A 20,062-nucleotide genomic window follows, 5' to 3' on the forward strand; every position below is an offset into this window, starting at 1 on the left:
TAAATTATGCGCACGATTTAGCAAATCGAGTGAATATTATAGTAAATCGAGGGACACGCAAAATAACTAATCATTTGCACGTTTTAGTACATTGAGGGAACGAATTAGTAAATCGTGATTTGCGCACAATTTATTTATTGACCTCAAACGCATCCCATTCATTAGCATTTAGCATTAAATAATAATAATAATAATAATAAAAACAATCTTACTGACCTCAAACGCATCCCATTCATTAGCATTTAGCATTATATTATTAGCATTTAGCATTGTGTTCATTAAAAAAAAAAAAAACTGCTTTTGTGTAAACTCAGTAAAAAGAACTGGCTTAGTTCAAAACATTAGCCTACTTTACTTGCTGTGTACTGTGCCAGATGCTTCACTGCACTAATAGGAAGTGGAATGTGGTTTGTGGCGTTACGAGTGAAGCCACTAATGAATCAACGTCTCTGACAGAGGGAGGCAGAGAGTCTGTGGTTTGGGCAGGGACAGAGTAAGCAGGAGCGTAAAGGATTTACACAAAACTTTTAGACGCACACACATTCATTTGGGCATCCGATAGAACACTAATGACAACTTTCGTATAACTTTAGAAACCCACACGGCCTCCACATCTCTCTAATGGCACAAACACACTTATAGCTTCCTCCTCTCACTCCCACTAGCTAATCAGGCTGAACATCAACATTCATTTTGTTGTTCCAGCTCAAGCTGGAAGCTGTTGTCATCCCGTTTGTAGATTATATCATCAAGTTATGTAGAGTTGATTTATTTAGCTGACTTGGATTTCCTGGCTTCTTTGAATCTGTCATGGTGGTTTAAAATATTCCAAATCAAATTCTTTGGCGGATGATAGTGGCCTATTCAGAGTGATTTTAATTATGCTTACAAGACAAACAAAGATTCACTCGTACACACAGCAGATTCGTAATAAATCACCGTTCTACGTTTAACTCAGCAGCTGTTATATATGGGATAAAAAATGATTTTATTACACAGACATGTTCTCTGCCACCATACAAAGATGATTAAGTGTCACTGCTTATTAAGAGCCATTTTTTACTGTAGCCTACCTCCCAGGAAAATATCATCAATAGAGGCCAAGTTTGCTTAAGTACATAACAGTCCTGAAGCTGTTTCTATGAAGAATTACAAGGTTTAATAGGTGCTTAGAAATACTTGGAAATACTCTTAAATAACAGCTACAGGCTTAATGGAATAATACACTCAAAATGAATGTGAAACAAAATTGAATTATATTTGAGCTGTTTTGGTCCATATGCAAGGATACAACACAATATTGGATTCCATTGACTTATAATTTGAATTCAGTTTTTTTAATGGGGAGGTTGATGGGTGTGTGTAGATGTATAAATAGCAAATAAATCTGAAGTGCTGTCAGATGTGAAATATGTTCTGGCATGTGGTGCATATTGATGTTCTCATGGTTGTCGGAACCCCTCTGAATCAGCTGTCAGATCAGTTTCCCGCAGACGCACTTTATTCATGACCACAGACTGTTTTTGAGAACCATGCAAGAACTTTATGATGGATTTCACGATGTGAGATTGTGTTTCCTCCCTCGTCTAATATAGCTGTAGTACTGCTTCCCATTCTTTACTCCTTCACAAAATGAGAAGAGAGTGTCTCTAAAGTGATCATACAAGAGGGTCTTGACAACACTGATTTATATAACACTTCAGAATTGTACTACATAAACACATTAGTGTTCAACATGCTACACTACTGTTTTAAATACTTTTAGCAAGCATTAACTTTGAGTTTGTAACATTTCTAATGTTTCAAAAGATTTTTATTTCAAATAAATGCTGTTCTTTTAAACTTTATGTTCATCAAAGAATAAAAGAAAAGTTTCATAGTTTCCACATGAATATTAGGCAGCACAACAAGTTTCAACATTGATAATAATAAGAAATGTTTCTTAAGCAGTAAATCGGCATATTAGAATGATTTCTGAAGGATCACATGACACTGAAATCTGTAATGATGCTGAAATTTGAGTTTTGCATTACAAGAATAAATTACATTTTAAAATATATTAAAATAGAAAACAGTTATTTTAAATTGTTGTAATATTTCACAATGTATTTTTTCGCTCATATAAATGCAGCCATGGTGAGCATGAGAGACTCTCAAAATATTTAAAAATCTTACCGACCCCAAACTCTTGAACAATAGTGTGTGTTTCCTCATACAGCTGTTGTGATGCCTCTAGTCTGCCCATTGAAACTTGATCTATACCACTCACATTACACAGACATATAGTACTGACATACAAAAAGAAGACAAACAGGTTTAGGTGTGTGTGGAGGAGTCAATTTAAGAGACCACAAATGAGTGTGTCACCACTGCCCCATGGTTAAAAAATGTCTCAATTAACAATTTGAAGTGTGAAAGCCCATATATGTGCAAGGAAATGGCTAAGAACAACTTTATTAGTCATATCATGAAAACTGCAAGCAAGCACTCAAAGCTACTGACAAAATCTGTACTGAGCTGACTCTGGCTATTTATGCCACAAATCTGTCTGTTCCAGCTGAGCCCTGTCAAACAATGGAGAATTACAGTATTCATGGGGAAGTGTATAGCCGTGGCAGCTAGTCCATTGCATAACGGAAATGCCAGCTTAATTGCCTGTTAACACAAGCTGCCGATGGCATTGAATGTTTGTCACACTCAAGTGCACCCGGAGGGCTTTGCACTAATATTGCCAGTAACTGATCAGGTGCTCAAAGCTGCAGCTGTGGATCAGGATACTGGAAAACATTTTGAGGTTGGATGGACAGGACTTGATTTTACCCATTGGGAATTGGATTGTAAAAAGGTTGGTATTACATATACCACAATGAAGCCAGATGGATGATGAGTTGAAAAATAAGGAAAATTCATGTTATTTGTTAGAGGGTCAGGAAAAAATAATCTAGTTTTGATTTGAATTAAGATTATGTTTCTTACCCCATTGGCAAATATTTTTCTTTAGCAAACACTAGCAAATTTTTTGATATTTATTTTTTAGAAAACAAGACTTTATATTTTAGGTAATTTTGCTTCTCAAGTAAATGCATCTTGATTCGAGAATTTTTAGAAAATGAAAGTGACGTGACACACAGCCAAGTATGGTGACCCATGCTCAGAATTCGTGCTCTGCATTTAACCCATCCAAAGGGCACACACACAGTGAACACACACCCGGAGCAGTGGGCAGCCATTTATGTTGCGGCGCCCGGGGAGCAGTTGGGGGTTCGGTGCCTTGCTCAAGGGCACCTCAGTAGAGGTATTGGCGGCCCGAGACTCGAACCCACAACCTTAAGGTTATGAGTCAAACTCTCTAACCACTAGGCCACAACTTCCCCCATTTAGATATTTAACAAGACACAAATACTAAGTAAGAAAATAATTTTTTTTGCCACAACTTCCCCCATTTAGATATTTAACAAGACACAAATACTAAGTAAGAAAATAATTTTTTTGCGGCGTTGATTCATGAGTCCATTTCAGTTCCTTCTCTGAGGTTTCATCTAGAGTATGAGTTTTCTGAAATATGCAACACAGTCTCAAGAGATATTGTATCTGTTTTACATGTACAAATAAGGTCATACAAATTATTAAGAATTTCACACCAGTTCACCAAAATGTAAAATAGTGTATTGAAAATAAGATAGCTTGGTAGTATATTACTAAACTGGTTCTAGAGAGCGCAGATGATCCTTAAATAGTCTGTGTTTTGCTTCCTTTTCTTGATGACCCGGAGACTCAATCTTTTTAAAGATGTTAGAGACTATTATTAGTGCTTTTAGTGTCTTTATTTTAGCCTCAACAACTTGGGGAAGAACCTTCATGGGATTAGCTGGGTCACGCAGCAAGTTATGAAAATCCTTCTATAGTGTTCTTCGACTTCCAGCATTAGTTAAAGATAGAAGACAATTGAAAAGTACATAGCCACTTAGTGACTGTATTAAGAAGTGCTTTAGGCAATCTATGACCTGACGTCTTGTCGGCTACATCTAACCAATACTTCATAATGGTCTTCATTTATTATGGCAAGTTTAAAACTTAATTGATTTAACTATTGAATCCTGGGTCACATTAGGACCACTATGGGGCCATTGCTTAAGTTATTAAGACTCAGATAGTGTTGACAGCGTTTTCACTCCCTGAGTGTAACTCGTTTCTCTTGGCAAGTTATAAATCTGTCAGTGGCAGTGGGATATCTGACAACTGCATCTTATTTTTATGTCTAAATGCTCTCTCTCTTGTTCTCTCTGTCTGTCTTTAATCCATTATGTCTGCTCCCTGTTATCCTCAGTGAACATGAGAGACACTTTATCAGTTATTATAAGAAGAGTGTTCGGAAATCCTCAACTGTTGCTATTTTGAAGTGGAGCAATATTATCTTGACATAATTTAAATCTGTTATCTTGTTAACATGTCTATTGGGTAACATTATTTAGTATTCATATGAGACAGATACAGATGCTATGATTAGATCCCACCACACGCATTCCACACCTCATGCTTCATGTTTGGAAATACTGATAGTGGCGAGAGAGAAAATGTGTGTAATGCACAGTAAAATTAACACATAGCATGCACATCGAGTGTATTCCTGGTGTCCAGACTGTATGGTGTCAGTCAGAGTATTACTACGAGCACACACACACACACACACACACACACACACTACACACACACACACACACACACACACTGACGCCACAGTTTCTAGCTGTTGTCTGTCATGGATCCATATTAAGGTCTGTGTCGCCATCTGATACACAATAAACATGTTTAAAACAGAATATCCTCTATATCTGTCCCTCTGAATAAATATAACCTGTGCTAGTCATAGAACTGGCAGATAAAAATATGCGGTTGCTAAACAGTTTAGGCACTTTAGCAGGCGGTATTAGGCAGTAAACAACATAGACAGCGCATGCTAATAAATTAGCTTGCTAATACATACTCTTAGCATCTATTTACGTATATAGGTGTAGATAAATCAATTTTGAGATCATTAAAAATAGTTTGATGTATTTTACAGGTGAAAGTGTCCTTCTTCAGAACACAGTTCAGTGGAGATCTTCATCATGAACACAGGTAAGTCTATTATTAAAATACCTGGATACGTTTTTAGCCACTAATACAACAAAACAGTTATTGTGCATTTTTAAGAAACTTTTGTTTAAAAATATTGTAACATTGTAACATTTTGTGTCAAGAAAGAGGTGCAGTAAGTGCTTCTCATTTGTCTGCCACAATAAAAGGTCAAACCAAATGCATTGCATTGTGGAATATATTCCACACAGTAAGCTTTATTCTGCTCATTACTGATAATTTGGGAAAATAAAGTAATATTATTGGTCTGAAATCAGACATATAAAATGAGTCATCTTTTGAGATCATTTTAATACAATTATAATTAACTGTTCTTTTTTTATATTTCATATATTTCTAAAATGTAATTTAAACTTATTGCAAAGCTAAATTATTCCAGTCTTTGGTGTCGCATGGCCCTTCAGAGATTGTTGTGTAAATGGTGATACATTTATTTGAACATTATACATGTCTTTACTGTCACTTTTGATCTATTTAATGCATCCTAGATAAATATACAAATCTTAAAATAAATAAATAAATCCAACTGACTCCAAATTTTTGAACTGTAATGTTAATCGTTGAATTTTATTATTTATTTAATTTTATTTTTTGCATAATCTTTTGCTGCTATAATGTTGCACTGACAATGCATGTGCTTTGCTGTCTGTTTGTTTTGCATGTGGGCTTCTGTGTGCATGTGCGTGTGCGTGTGCAAACAAACATACTCCAGATAGCGGAGGACGTGCTCATAAAAGAGCATCCCTGTCGCTCACTCTCTGTCCTGTGAAGAGGGTCCAGAGCTCACCCAACCTGTACGCAGCTGCAGGTATCAGTGATGGAGCAGGGCTGTCTAATAGACACAGTTTTTAGAATGTCTTATCTCTGTTTGCTTACTGTTGTTTCATCTGCCTTCATTTTTTAAATGGTTTTTCTTCCCGTGTTCTGTTTATATGTGCTTGTTTTGTTCCGTGTCTTGCTGCATTTGTCTATGTTATCCTTTTTTTCTCTCCTTAGCTCTTAGGAGAAGAGAACATTACTATTTTCTGTGTTGTCAATGTTACAATTTCTGTCATTATTTACTCTCTTTCAGTGTTATTCTGTGTGTTTGAATTATTACTTTGAGGCCAATTCCATATTGCCTCTATAATACGTTTCACGTTATAGTACACATACAGATGACGGCCCTTCCATTGCTGAAATGTCTTTCGTTCTTCCACTCTTCATTTTAACAAACATTTTAATTTAACAGGACCAGAATCAATTGTTGTAAAATACATTTATTTATGTTTTTGTTCGAGATTTAAGTTTCCACTCTTCAGGTTAACATATGTGGTAGTTTTAATCATCATTATGAGTGAGAGGAGTGCTCTTTAATCATCTGTTCTCTGTAATTCTGCATCTCTCTTTTCATTCCATATTGTGGCCATCAATCATGCACATAATTTTGGAGGGGGCACCAATAACAGGACTGGCTCACATGCTGTAATGAGCAAGATAAGATATAACCAAAGAAGGAAAAAAATATTTTTTAGCAAAAAGTCCAAATTTAGAAGTAACATAGGAGCATTAAAAACTGAGCCATGTTCCCCCTTAATTTCAATGGGTATGACCCTTCTGCATGTTTTGTCATATTTGTCTAGGTTTTCTGTGGCCATTTTTTTGCAGTTCCGCTTCCGAATTGTTAGCTCACTTATGTAATTTTTTACAATATTGTGTTTATATTAATACAGCTTTATTTTTCCACTGTACAGGTAGTGATTCCCAGTCTTCAGATTCAGGCAAGTGTCTGTTGGATGTTTTTATTATGTATTTGCATTAATTCACTTATATTTTTCTATTGTATTTTATTTTGTATGAGCATTATTTCACTTAGATTTAGTTTTAGTTAACAATAACTATAATAATTTGTTTGTGTGGGTGTTTGTATTTATTTATTTATTTGTGTGTAGATGCCTGGCGTTCACGTAGTGTGTCCGAAGGGTTAAGGAATGGAGATGCCAGTAGCTCGTCCTTGACTGCTAAAGGCTTCCGCAGCGTTAGACCAAACCTACAGGATAAGAAATCTCCCACACTGGTGCATATTTATTCATAATACATTTTTATATTGATTTTTTTTATTTTTTTGTTAATGCATTCTTGCTTCTTGGTCATACTACTGTTACATTTTGTACGCTCTTCATTTTTTTTCCTACAACAAACAATCCTCTTCTTTCATGTTATACATTGTTTTAAAATGATATTGCTTCAAAAATGATTTGGGATTAATATTCGTCATGTTCTTTTTCCAATATGATAACTTCTTTCTAGAGGGTTCATATCAAGTGTGATTTTCTTGACCCCTAAAGCAGTCAAATTGAAATTTCTCTGAGAAAATGTATTTTATTTGAACTGACTTTATATATTTGAATTGACCTTTTCTCTGACAGGTCCCCTTGCCGCCCCCTCGGAGAGAGAGCTATCACATGACCCCTAACCCCCCATCTTACAGTTCCCTTGCAATGCTGTCAGATACCTCCCTCTCTCCCCCACATAGTCATGATATTATTTCCACAGGCTCTTACACCTCCTCGTACTCATACTCTAAGACCACCCGAAGCTCCACTAGCACCTTTGGAGCCACACTGGAGGAGCCCCCCTTGTCCCAACAAGCTAATGCTAACAGTTTTATAACTCGGGTTCTGGGAAACCAATTGTCATCTTCAAAATTTACCACTGACCAACTAAATGCAGCACCTAACAAGACAAATATGATTAAAACTGACCCTAAGTCTAAAACTAAGCCAAAACGTACAACTGCCCCCCCAGCTCAAGACCCCACTGCAACTTCTGAAACACACGTAGCTTCTCTCTCCGTCCAGTTAGTTCCTTGCAGTCCAGAACCCAAAGCAGAGACCCAGTCAGGGTCTGAATCTGTATCCAAGAAAAACCCAGTGGACCTCGCTGAACCTACGCGAGCCCCTGTTGTACCACCAAGACCAGTGAGCATTTTGGTGGTATTACTGTCATTTACAGTATTTACTGTGATAATGTACACTTATACTACTGGTCAAAGGTTTGGAATAATTATGATGTTTTAATGTTTTTGAAAGAAGTATGCTCGTATGCTCACCAAGGTTGCATTTATTTAAATAAAAAATACAGTAGAAACAGTAATATTGTGAAATATTATTACAATTTATAAGAGCTGATTTCTATTTGAATATATTTTAAAATACAATTTGTTTCTGAGAAGGCAAAGCTGAATTTTCAACAGTCTGCAATGCCACATGATCCTTCAGAAATCATTTTAATATGCTGATTTGTTGCTGTCAGTTATTATTACTTAGGTGCTAGGGCATCTATTGTATCTGCTAGTTTTTTTTTATCGTCTTCTTTTTCTTTTTATTCTTCTTCTTTTGCTGTGGGTGTCTAGAACCGCTTGTGGGAAAGTTATGAAACTTTGGCACACAGATAGAGGCTCAATATTATCCATAGAAAATTTGGAGTCTCTATCTCAAACTCTTTAGCGCCACCAATAGGCCAAATTTGCACTCATATTTCTGCTAATAACCTTTGAACTGTAAGGTCTAGAAGCACATTTTTTTTCCCTCTGATTCCTTAGCTCATGCCGAGTCAAATACATACCAAAATTAAAATTTCTATGGTTCAAGATTTTTTTTCCGCAGGTTTGAATTTTCCCGAAAAATTGAATTTGTCCAGTTTTCACCAAAATTGGCTCAGATCATCTCCAGAGCATTCTGTCAAAAAGTTATCAAAAGCTTTTTTATACACCAAACCGTTTTCCTAAAGCGCGTTAATGAATTAGACAAAGTTTGTGCAAAAATAGACATAAGGCTATATCTCAACAATGCTATGTTAGTACAAGCATGACCTGAGGGCACATGAGTAGTTTCGGCAAAGCAGCACCTACGGGTCAAAGATATGAAAAATTGACATTTCTGCTTATAACTTTACCATTTTGGCCAAAAATCATATGACCACTTTTGATCAATTTAATGCATTCTTGCTAAATAATAGTATTCAGTTCTTTATTTCTTTATTTATTATTATTATTTTTTTTTTACTTTTATTACTTACCCCAAACTTTGGAATAATATATATCATGGTTTCCACAAAAATATTATGGAGCACTCACTGTTTTCAACAATGATAATAATAAGAAATGTTTCTTGAGCAACAAATCAGCATATTATAATATGTTAATGGTTTCTGAAAATATAAAATATATTAAAACAGTTCTTTTAAATGTAATTATATTTCACAGTATTACTGCTTTTACTGTTTTTCCTCATCCAATAAATGCAGCCTTGGTGAAATCTTATTTATTCCAGACTTTTAGAAATTTTTGTATCTCTCTTTCTTAAACTAACTGAGTGTAACACATTTAGCATTCATTCACCCTCATCTGATGGAAAAGAGTGAACGTACACAGACATATTTCCAGCCAAGTACCGTTTATTCCTTCCCACAGATTCACCTGTTCTTCTTCACTCATCATGGTTCAATCTGCCTGTGCTCACCAGCTTTGCTTTGTGTTCACTTTATTATCTTGTCTTCCTTCCCTTTTATTCCCTCCCACACGCCTCCATCAGCATGAGTTTTCTCCTGTAAGTGGGAGCATCGGCCCGCTCTCTTCTGGACCGCCTTCCCCTGACCCATCAGCTCGCCGGTCACCGTATAGCCGGGCCAGTCAGGATTCCCCTGACTTCCTTTCAGGGCTATTGCCCAAAGCCCTCTCACCGACACCTTTCACCCCTTTGGAACGTTCCGGGCTAATTTCGGCCTCACCTGCCCCATCACCAGTAACTGTGTCGGCACTGAGTCATTATTCATCATCCACGGTTGGGCTGGAGGAGCTGCGGATCTGCGGCATGGACTCCTCCCCTGCGGCCACGCCAACCCCACCCCCCACACTCAGCCACGCCTCCAATACCCCTGACGAGCTTCCTACCGCCCCATCAGCTGCCACGGGCACTAACGTAACTATCACGCTCGACTGGCGCACCTCACCTCAGTCTGGTGTCATGTTTGTTTGAGTCTACTCTTGTTTGTCTGTCCTCACTAGTTTTTCTGCACTATTGAATGTCTAACTTTAAGTCACATGCTATAATGCGTCAGCTTATAGCAGATGGCTGCTTTGTCTTTTGTCTTTTATGTTTGATTTTCACTCTATGTATGCAGCTTTTCATTGTGTGCTATGTATGCTGTTTCCCATTTAAAGTCAACATAATGTGACATGTTTTAAAGTAACATAATGTAGAACTGTAGAATGTGACCTGATTGTATTCATTGGGAATTAAAAGGGTCAGAGTACTATTACAGTTATTGTTTTCTATTTTAATATATAAAAAAAAAAAAATCATTTATTCCTGTGATGACAATTCTTCAGTGTCACATGATCCTTCAGAAATCATTATAATATGCTGATTTGGCTCAAGAAATGTTTCTTATTAATATCAATGTTGAAAATATTCATGCTGCTTAATATTTTTGTGGAAAACTATGATGCATTTTTTTCAAGATGTTTTGATTAATAGAATAATATTTAAATGATTTAAATATAATAATAAATATAAATATCTTTACTATAACTTTTTGATCAACTTATACATTCTTGCTAAATAAAAGTTTAATTTTAACACTATACATAATTAGTATATATATATATATATATACATTTCTTTGGAGTAATGTCCAGTTATGAATTGCCCTGGAGATTATGCACATTTCTTTGGAGTAATGTCCAGTTATGAATTGCCCTGGAATGTGTTTGAAAAAGGGTTCACTTGAAATCGAAATAGGGTTCATTTTAATTTTATGTGGGCTTTAAGGGTTCGTATGATGATCTATGATTTTCCATGTGACTTATTATGATGAGTGTTTGAGATTAACATTTGCATCTTTTGCCTCTGGTGACTGAAGACTTGAATTTATTTGGAATATGAATGTATAATGGAATCATATTCCAGTGTTAACACTTTTTCTTACATAGATTGTCCTGCACTCATTATCTACTATAGGTTCTTTAAAGTGTTTATTGTCATGTGGTCTAACAGTTTTCCAGTTACCTCTCCTTTTGTCGTCCATCATTCCTCTCATTTTACTACAGAAGCACTAACGTCTGATCACAACCTTTGTCTTTTTTGTAACAGCATTTTCCTCAGTAATGACATTACTCAGATACATTTGTTGTTGAGTATCTGTAATATTTTCAAATTTGTCTTTTGATGTGTACTCTCATGTCATACATTTCTCATTCTTCTAACTTCTTATTGTCCCATAGCTGTCACCCACATACATGTTTGACCTAAAGTGACTACTAATAACATTACCCATATTTCAATCACTTATAAACTGTTTTGTATGTTGCCCAGGGTCAGATGGCTGTGAATGGAAGCTCTCAATCTCAGAGGCCCTTTTCTCCACCTGTGTACCCACCTCCACCCCCAACCCTCAGCCCAGGCCTGGTTAAGATCCAGCAGGGTCGTAGTTCAGGTGAGTGAGCTAGCATTGCAAAGCAGAGTTTTGACTATCGGCAAAACGTTGCTTATTCAGGCCTAAAACTGTCCACTAAGACTGGAAAAGGATGTCTGAACCACATGTAAATCTAGTTTTTGTATGGTATGTATCATTTTTGTATAGTTTTTGTAACTGCCTTTTGTAAAAAAAAAAAAAAACCTGCATCTGTAATCACATAGTGTAACGTTATGGATTTTTTGTTGTGTTTATTCCTGTTCACCTGCCCTGTTTAGTTCTGTTGCCCTAGTTTCTTATTAGTCCTGATTTATTCATGGTTATTCATTTATTAGTCTCCTTATTTATACTCCCTCTTCTTTTCATTTGTTGTGGGTTATTTTTTCTTTACCATTGTGTGTGCAATGTTTGATTCTGTGATTCTCCTGTGTGTATTTCTTGTGGATTTATAATTAAAAGATTATTTTCGGATTATACTCCTTCATTGTGTATTTTAAATTCTACTACATGTTACACATAGTCTAGTAGATACAATACTTGTCAAAAGTTTGGAAACGTTATGATTTTTTTTTTTTTTATGAACTCTCCTATGCTCATCAAGGCTGCATTTATTTAATTAAAAAATGCAGTAAAACAGTAACATTGTGAAATATTAAAACAATTTGAAGTGACAGTAGTTAAAAATATAATTTATTCCTATGATGGAAAGCTGAAATTTCAGCATCATTACTCCAGTTTTCAGAAATCATTCAAATTTGCTGATTAACTGCTCAATTTTTATTGTTGCATAGTTATTAATAATGGTTCTTATTATCATCAATGTTAAAAACTTTGAAAAGCTAAAACCTTTTGCTGCTTTATATTTTGTGGAAACATTTTTTGAATAGATCTTTTGTAACATTGTAAATGTGTTTACTCTGTTATGCCTCGTCTAGGGTTTTAGGACGCAACATGAAAAGAGAGAGAGGAAGCGGGGATTCTTTTGAGGGTTTTTAAATGAAACCATACAAAAATACAACCATCAAAATAAATAAATAAGGAATTTCCTTCAGGAGTTGACCAGGCCAAAATAATAAACAAAACTTCCGTATTTTAAGACCTCTTTCCTAAACCCTAACCAAAAATAGAGATCATGACAAGCAATGGTGTCAAAATACCAAACAGTTTCTACTTACAAAGTTCGTATCTCTTTCAAAGATCAAACAATGCTCACTCTAAACAATCAAAGTTCAACTAAGAACACACACAGCCAATACCCAACAACTCTCTCTCTACCTCCCTCTCCTCTGCTCTGGGGAAAGGAAGTGACATCAGGGCTTTTAAGGTGTGCCTAGTTTTAAATGCACCAATCCAGATGGGCCAATCATTAGCCTTCAGGAGCCAAATTAAAGGTATACTCCATCCCAAAATGAAAATTTCACTTACCCCCATGTCGTTCCAAACCCGTAAAAGCTTTGTTCGTCTTCGGAACACAATTTAAGATATTTCGGATGAAAACAGGGAGGCTTGAGACTGTCCCATAGACTGCCAAATAAATAACAGTGTCAAGGTCCAGAAAAGTATGAAAAGCATCATCAGAATAGTCCATCTGCCATCAGTGATTCAACCGTAACGTTATGAAGCGACGAGAATACTTTTTGTACATGAAGAAAACAAAAATAACGACTTTATTCAACAATTCCTCGCCTCTGTGTCTCTCCAAAAAGAGATGGACTATTCTGATGATGCTTTTCATAGTTTCCTGGACCTTGACTTTGTTATTTATTTGGCAGTCTATGGGACAGTCTCAAGCCTCCCTGTTTTCATCCAAAATATCTTAAATTGTGTTCTGAAGATGAATGAAGCTTTTACGGGTTTGGAACAACATGGGGGTAAGTGATTAAACAAAAAATTCACATTTCGCTGTAGAAAAACCCTAAAACAACACACCCACACAAACACTTTCAAAACAAAAGAGAGACAGAAACAAGAAAAAAACAAGGGTTGTAACTATTCTCACGTTTGATTTATTTAATGCATATGTTGCTGAATAAAAGCATAAATTTCTATCACAAAAGACACAAACATTTGAATGTCAGTATATTGTAGTTACTGTACTACCTTTTGTTTAAAACTTACTTCACGGTAGTTAAAAAGGCATGTTCTATATAGTATGAAAATGGGCATTGTCACTATCACATGACCTTCAAGTGTCAGTTGTGATGCTTCACTGCCATTCACAACTCCTCTCGTGTAGCTTTATGGAATATTAATGTGTCCATCAAATGTGCACTCCAAAATCTCACCGGAAGCAGTCGGACATCTGGGTAGTTTTTACCTTTTAATTTTAGAATGCTGTGAATTCGGACATTCTACACTTCTTGGTGCTCTGAAATAATGGATATGTAATGCACAGCTCTTGTTATATGCCTGTATTGGTAGTTAATGGTGCAGTCCGGTCCTCAGGATATGATGCATTAGCATCCATTAGGCCAGACCAGAGCAATCAATACCTGAACAGAGGGAAACTGAGGAGAGGCAAAGCTCTGACCCTTCGGTAGGGATTTGTTTAGCAAAACAAATGTTGTAGTAGTTTAAATGCAGACAAATAGTTTGCTGTAGTGTTTCCTCATGTCATTGCCTTTTTGCTACTGCAAACCTGCATAGATGTGAAGGAATAAATGTAGCTGTCTCATTTATACTGTCATACAAATTTCATAGTTCAGGATGCTTAGTCAGGGTGAGAGCTTGTGCCATGTCAGTGTTCCTGCTCTATTAGATTAGATTTGACTGTGACTGTCAAGCTTTAACATGCCATTTAGTTTCTATTCCCAATTTCTGTCACCATATCCTTTTCAGGCTGACACTGTGTGTGATATGTGCCATGATTATGCCATCTGATACAAATTTTGGGCATCATTATAGATTGCTTTCGTCAAAGGCAGCTTTTGATTGCTTAGTGTGACGTTCTTATGGACTGCCAATTAATTGCCTTTATGATGAATCTTAGCATCCGATGAAGTCCTAACAGTAACAAAATTTAAGTCCTGCGGTGTGACCATATCTATGGCAGTAGTCTAATAGGGAGAGTGACAGAGAGAGAGAGACTGTTACTGGGTTCACAATTTTACAAGTGTGTGTGTGTGTGTGTCATTCATTCGTGTGTGTGTGTGTGTGTGTGTGTGTGTGTGTGTGTGTGTGTGTGTGTGTGTGTGAGGGAGAGTGACAGAGAGAGAGAGACTGTTACTGGGTTCACAATTTGACAAGAATAAATTGTAAGGGACAGAAAAGAATTACACAGCAGTTTTTTTTTTGTCTTTTTTTCTAATCTGTCACCAACCTTTCTCTCACTCGCTCACTCAGAGGGTTCAGAGACGGTGAAGAGAGAGTCTATTGTCTCTGGTCAGACAGTGGTCAGTAGCTCTGTGCCCATCGCTCGTTTCTCAGAGGAAGAGAAGAAGGTGTCTGTCATAAAAGCGCCCCATTACGAAGGCATAGGACCAGTGGATGAGTCAGGCATTCCCATCGCCATCCGAACGGTGAGTGATATCCAGGCATTTTTAAGGGAACTGACAAAAATTACAAATTAAAAACAACAATATATATATATCTTATCTTAGTTTTAAATAAAAAAAAAATAAAAAAAAATAAAGTATGTTTTACAAGAAAATGCTAATTCAGTCTTTCTAGTTAAAGAATGCATGTTTTATTCAATGATACTTGCTGGGGGTTTTTGTAATTATTTGTGAAATTTACTAGCAATTTCATAGTGAAAATTGTTTAAAAGTAAATCTTGTGCCTTTTTTCTGTGTATTTTGCTGCTGATTTGTTATATACCAGCTATGTTTCATTGTAGCAAACTTGAGAGTTTATTATACGTACCACAATTTATACACAGTTGTCATTACTGGTGTCGCTATGACTATTCAAATTCATATAGTGTCATTTTTTTTGTCTTAATTTATGACTGATATATTTATAATCAGCTAAGTTTACAGACAAGTAATTTGTCTGTCCATAACTGTTGCATCGATGTGATAGAAACAGTAAACATTGATTGTTTATTATGAAACAGTTTGATCTGGATTTCAGATTGTATTTTTTTAGTCCAACAACACAGTGAAGTGTTTCATGTTCAGATAAACTGACAGTCTGCAAGTTACATCCTTGAGCCAGTATGTTGCCACAAAGCACTCTCTTTAGGAGTGAGTCGTTGAATCATTTATTCAACCAGTTAGTTCAAAACACTGATTCATTCAGGAAAGAAACGTGAGTGTTTTTTTTTTTTTTTATTTCATTTGGAGCTGTTTTTGTTGGCTAAATACACAAAGTAATTGCCATTATTGTGTCTAAAAATTACTTCTGTTTACTGTACTGTTTATATAAAATTACTTTTATGAAGCAGTTTTTTGATCCAATGAGATTTTGAGTTGACGACACTATACACCGCAATGGCACAGAAATAGAAACCAAAAAGGACTGACAGAATGTTCTCCCACTTATTGTGGGTGCGAATGGTTAGTACAAAAACTGAGATTAACGTGATATTTTATTACCTATCACGATGCATCTGGTTAGGGCCCAGCGTAACAGAACAAAACCCATCACTCAGTATGACATCTAGCTGTCTGAATGTCACTGGTCAGTTTTAAATCAGCTGTTAATGATCTGTTTTAAGGGCATTTGTTTCTTGATTTGTGTTTGAGTTGTTCTGACATTTGATCCTCTTACTGCGGTTAGAGGAATGCTTTTGAGCTCTCAGCAGTTCAGAATGTCTGTGAATGTGTGTGTTTGTGAGCAGAAGAGAACATTCCTGGCAGGTTACTATGATACTCCCTGTCTGTTTTTCTCTCTGTGCTCTAGTGATTTTGTTGGTTGTCAGGTAATGGCAAATGCTGTTAGCTGTTTGTGCGCTTAACCAGCAAACTGACAAGGCAACCACTTCTGTGTGTGTGTGTGTGTGTGTGTGTGTGTGTGTGTGTGTGTGTGTGTGTGTGTGTGTGTGTGTGTGTGTGTGTGTGTGTGTGTGTGTGTGTGTGTGTGTGTGTTTCTATTTAGACTGTGGACAGACCTAAGGACTGGTACAAGACCATGTTCAAACAGATCCACATGGTTCATAAAGCAGGTGTGTATGATGGAGTGAGTGGGAGTATACACAGAACATATCCTGAAGTATCCATTTCATGTGTTTTTTAATCTTCTTTTTAATGCTGTTTTTCACCAGATGATGACTATGCAGACACATATAATGCAACATACGCTGTCATAAACAACGGTAAGTTCTGTGAAATCTAAAGATCTGATATTAACTTCTATTTCGGCTTACTTAAAATCTGTGTAAAGTGTAGTAAAAGTCTGAATTCTGTGTGAAGTCTGTGTTGTAAGAAGTGTTTTTAGAATATAGTAACTGTAATACAATGTACAATTAAAATGTTTATATTCTATTGGAAATAAACAAATAATATACTTGAAACACTGATTTGAGTAAAAAAAAAGAGCTGACATCTTGAAAGTGTTTGTTTGTCTTAATTTTAAACAATAGTTTTATTATTATTATATTTGATTATGATATAATTTATTATTGTAATATTTTCTTTAAAATAATTATTATAGTTTCTTTAAAATAATATACATATTATATATATATATATAAGAATTTGTCATATACACTACAATTTAAAATTGTGAGGTCAATTGAGATTTTTCTTTTGAATTTAATTTGTTTATATAGCATAAAAGTCAGTAAAGACATTTATAATATTACAAAAGATTGCTTTTAGTGTTATTTCAAGTAATTGCTCTTCTTTTGAAAATTCTATGCATCAAAGAATCCTGAAAAAACTGTTATAGCACAACATTGATAATAATAATAAATGTTTCTTGAGCACAATTCAGCATATTAGAATGATTTCTGAAGGATCATGTGACACTGAAGACTGAAGTAATCATGCTGAAAATTCAGCTTTACCATTACATGAATAAACTACATTTCAAAATATATTAAAATACAAACCAGTTCTTTAAAATTATAATACTATTTCACAATATTACTGTTTTTTACTGTATTTTTGATTAAATAAATGCAGCCTTGGTGAGCATAATAGTCAATTTGAAAACTTTTTTAAAAGACTGTTTAAAAAAACGTATAAAAGGTAGTGTACATTCAAATGTTTTATGTTTTGCTGTAATGTCCAAATATGTATAGCCACCATACATTTGTTTAATTTATCTGTTATATTACTGTGATATTTGTGCTTCTTTCTTAGACAATTACCCTCTTGTCCATACCCACCCGCCCCCTCGAACGCACACCTACCGGCCTCTCTCTAGAAATACCTCCGAAACGCCAGACGGTGCCGCCCACCGGGAGCTCTCACCATCACCCGTGCCCCCTCCACCCCCTCCCATGCCCTCTCTCCTCCAGCTCCGCTCAAGAGACATGGACAGAGAGAAAGAGTTCTCACCTGACCCGTAAGACACCTGACCTCATGTGCTTCACTATAACTAAAACAACGATTATTGGAGTGCAATTACAAGAAAATAGTCTTAGTTTAATTCAGTGTGTCACTTGCCATTTCTTTGTAATCAATTGCTTGAAATTTACTAACAATTTCTGAGTGAATTTCTAGTAAATCCTACACCAGATTTTTTTCAGTGTACAGTCTCCAAAGGTGTCCAACCACTCTGATTGGTTCTTATTCTCATTCTCATCTGTAGAAATGAGTGGGGTCCTCCAGATCGAAAAGTGGATACACGTAAATACCGGGCAGAACCACGGAGCATCTTTGAGTATGAGCCTGGCAAATCCTCCATCCTTGAGCAGGAAAGGCCGGTGAGTGATCTTATTTAGTTAAATCATTACACTTAAGTGACTGTTTTTCATCAATTTCATTTAAACTGTTGTGAAAATCCTCACAAGGACTCAAGGTTGCTAAGGTCTGAAGGCAATCCTGTTCTTGTGATCTCCTTGGTTTAAGAGTAATTCAGTGCTGTTACAGTCTCTTTAATCATAAAATCAAACATACAGGTTTTATGATGATGTTTCTGGTTCACACGTTAGTCACTGATGCCATTCATTACTGACCACATTTTCAGCAAATAATGACAAGGTTTGATTTATTCCTTAGACAATGTTATCATTTGGCCTCAAAACAATTAAATGAAATAGTGCACACATCATATGGACCATTTTAATATACTTACACATTCATATTTACACATACCCACTCAATTTGAAGCTAAACAGAATCTATTTAATTTCATTGCGTTGAAAAGAACAACCTAAACATTCTTCTAAACATGTTTTATGTTTAATTCATTTCTTTCATATGTACTCAACCATTCAAAAGTCTGGGTCTGTCAGATTTTTTAAGAATGAATTAGTACTTTTATTCAGCAATAAATAACAGTAATGCAATTTATAGTGTTATAAAGATTTCCGTTCAAATACATGCTGTTCTTTTGAACTTTCTATTAAAAATAAATAAAAAAAAAAAAAAAAATCCTGAAAAAAATTAATCATGATTTTCCCAAAATTATGAAGCAGCACCTGTTAAACATGAATAATAAGAATAAATGATTCTTGAGCAACAAATCAGCATATTAGAATGATTTCTGAAGGATCATATGACACTAAAGATTAGAGAATTCAGCTTTGCCATCACAGGAATAAATTACATTTAAAAAAATATATTACAAATAGAAAACAGTTACAAGCCAATATTATCATTTTAACTGTGATTTACTGATCCCAAGCTCTTACAAAAAAATCTTACTTACCCCAATCTTTTGAACGGCAATCCAGTCTTATGAAAACTCTCTATTTCATTGTAGCCTACAGCCATCTGAGTTCTGCTTTATGAAGGTGTCGCATTCCCAACTTACTGTTTAATACAGTGTCAAACTGCAATTTTCCAGCCTGCTGATTGTGTCCAGGGCTGTGTTTTCCCTCTGTTTCATGGATCGTTTGACCAAATAATGGACCATCAGCCATGAGTTTGCTTACTGTAAGCAATATGGTGCTTATTGTAAGCAATGTGGTTTTCCTTTGTGTATTAGTTCATGTTGTAGGCCAAACCTAAAAGCAATCAGTTATTAGGTTAGCCTGAAACATTCAGCTGTGGTATTCTTTAAGGAAACAATGCAGATTTAAATTTTGCCAGCAATACAGTATGTCCCAATCTCCCCTTAATAATGTCACATTCTACTGTATTTATCTAAGGCGAGACAAATAAAATGGCTCAGGAGAGGAATAACCTCAATGTTTTATGTCTCCTTTGACAGCAATTGAACTTTTGTTTTGCAGTGTAGATGTAGAAAGCTGGAAGGGTGTCAGACAAAGCAGCGCAGACGTAGCCAGCGGCTTGGTTCAGAGAACAATGAGCTAGAAATGTCAGGAGGCTGAATCACAGCACTGCCCTCAGCACAAACACCGTGGATATGGCAGTGGGAGATGTCCCAGGGGGCAAAATGAGTGGGCAGCTTTCTCAGC

General features: G+C 35.8%; 1 protein-coding gene across 1 annotated transcript in view; it reads left to right on the forward strand.

Moving 5' to 3' along the window:
- Nucleotides 1–20,062, forward strand: part of LOC109057876 (sorbin and SH3 domain-containing protein 2-like) — a 49,624-nt gene that overhangs the window by 12,668 nt on the left and 16,894 nt on the right. The window contains 12 exon segments of the mRNA XM_042766501.1: nt 5,063–5,118; nt 5,849–5,944; nt 6,870–6,896; nt 7,068–7,192; nt 7,545–8,096; nt 9,711–10,097; nt 11,493–11,613; nt 14,935–15,110; nt 16,630–16,696; nt 16,796–16,846; nt 17,838–18,042; nt 18,289–18,403. Of these exon segments, the coding sequence (XP_042622435.1) occupies nt 5,109–5,118; nt 5,849–5,944; nt 6,870–6,896; nt 7,068–7,192; nt 7,545–8,096; nt 9,711–10,097; nt 11,493–11,613; nt 14,935–15,110; nt 16,630–16,696; nt 16,796–16,846; nt 17,838–18,042; nt 18,289–18,403 (1,932 nt within the window). The 5' untranslated portion in view covers nt 5,063–5,108.

Source organism: Cyprinus carpio, chromosome A1 (assembly GCF_018340385.1).
Source record: "Cyprinus carpio isolate SPL01 chromosome A1, ASM1834038v1, whole genome shotgun sequence".
Classification (NCBI taxonomy): Eukaryota; Metazoa; Chordata; class Actinopteri; order Cypriniformes; family Cyprinidae; genus Cyprinus; species Cyprinus carpio.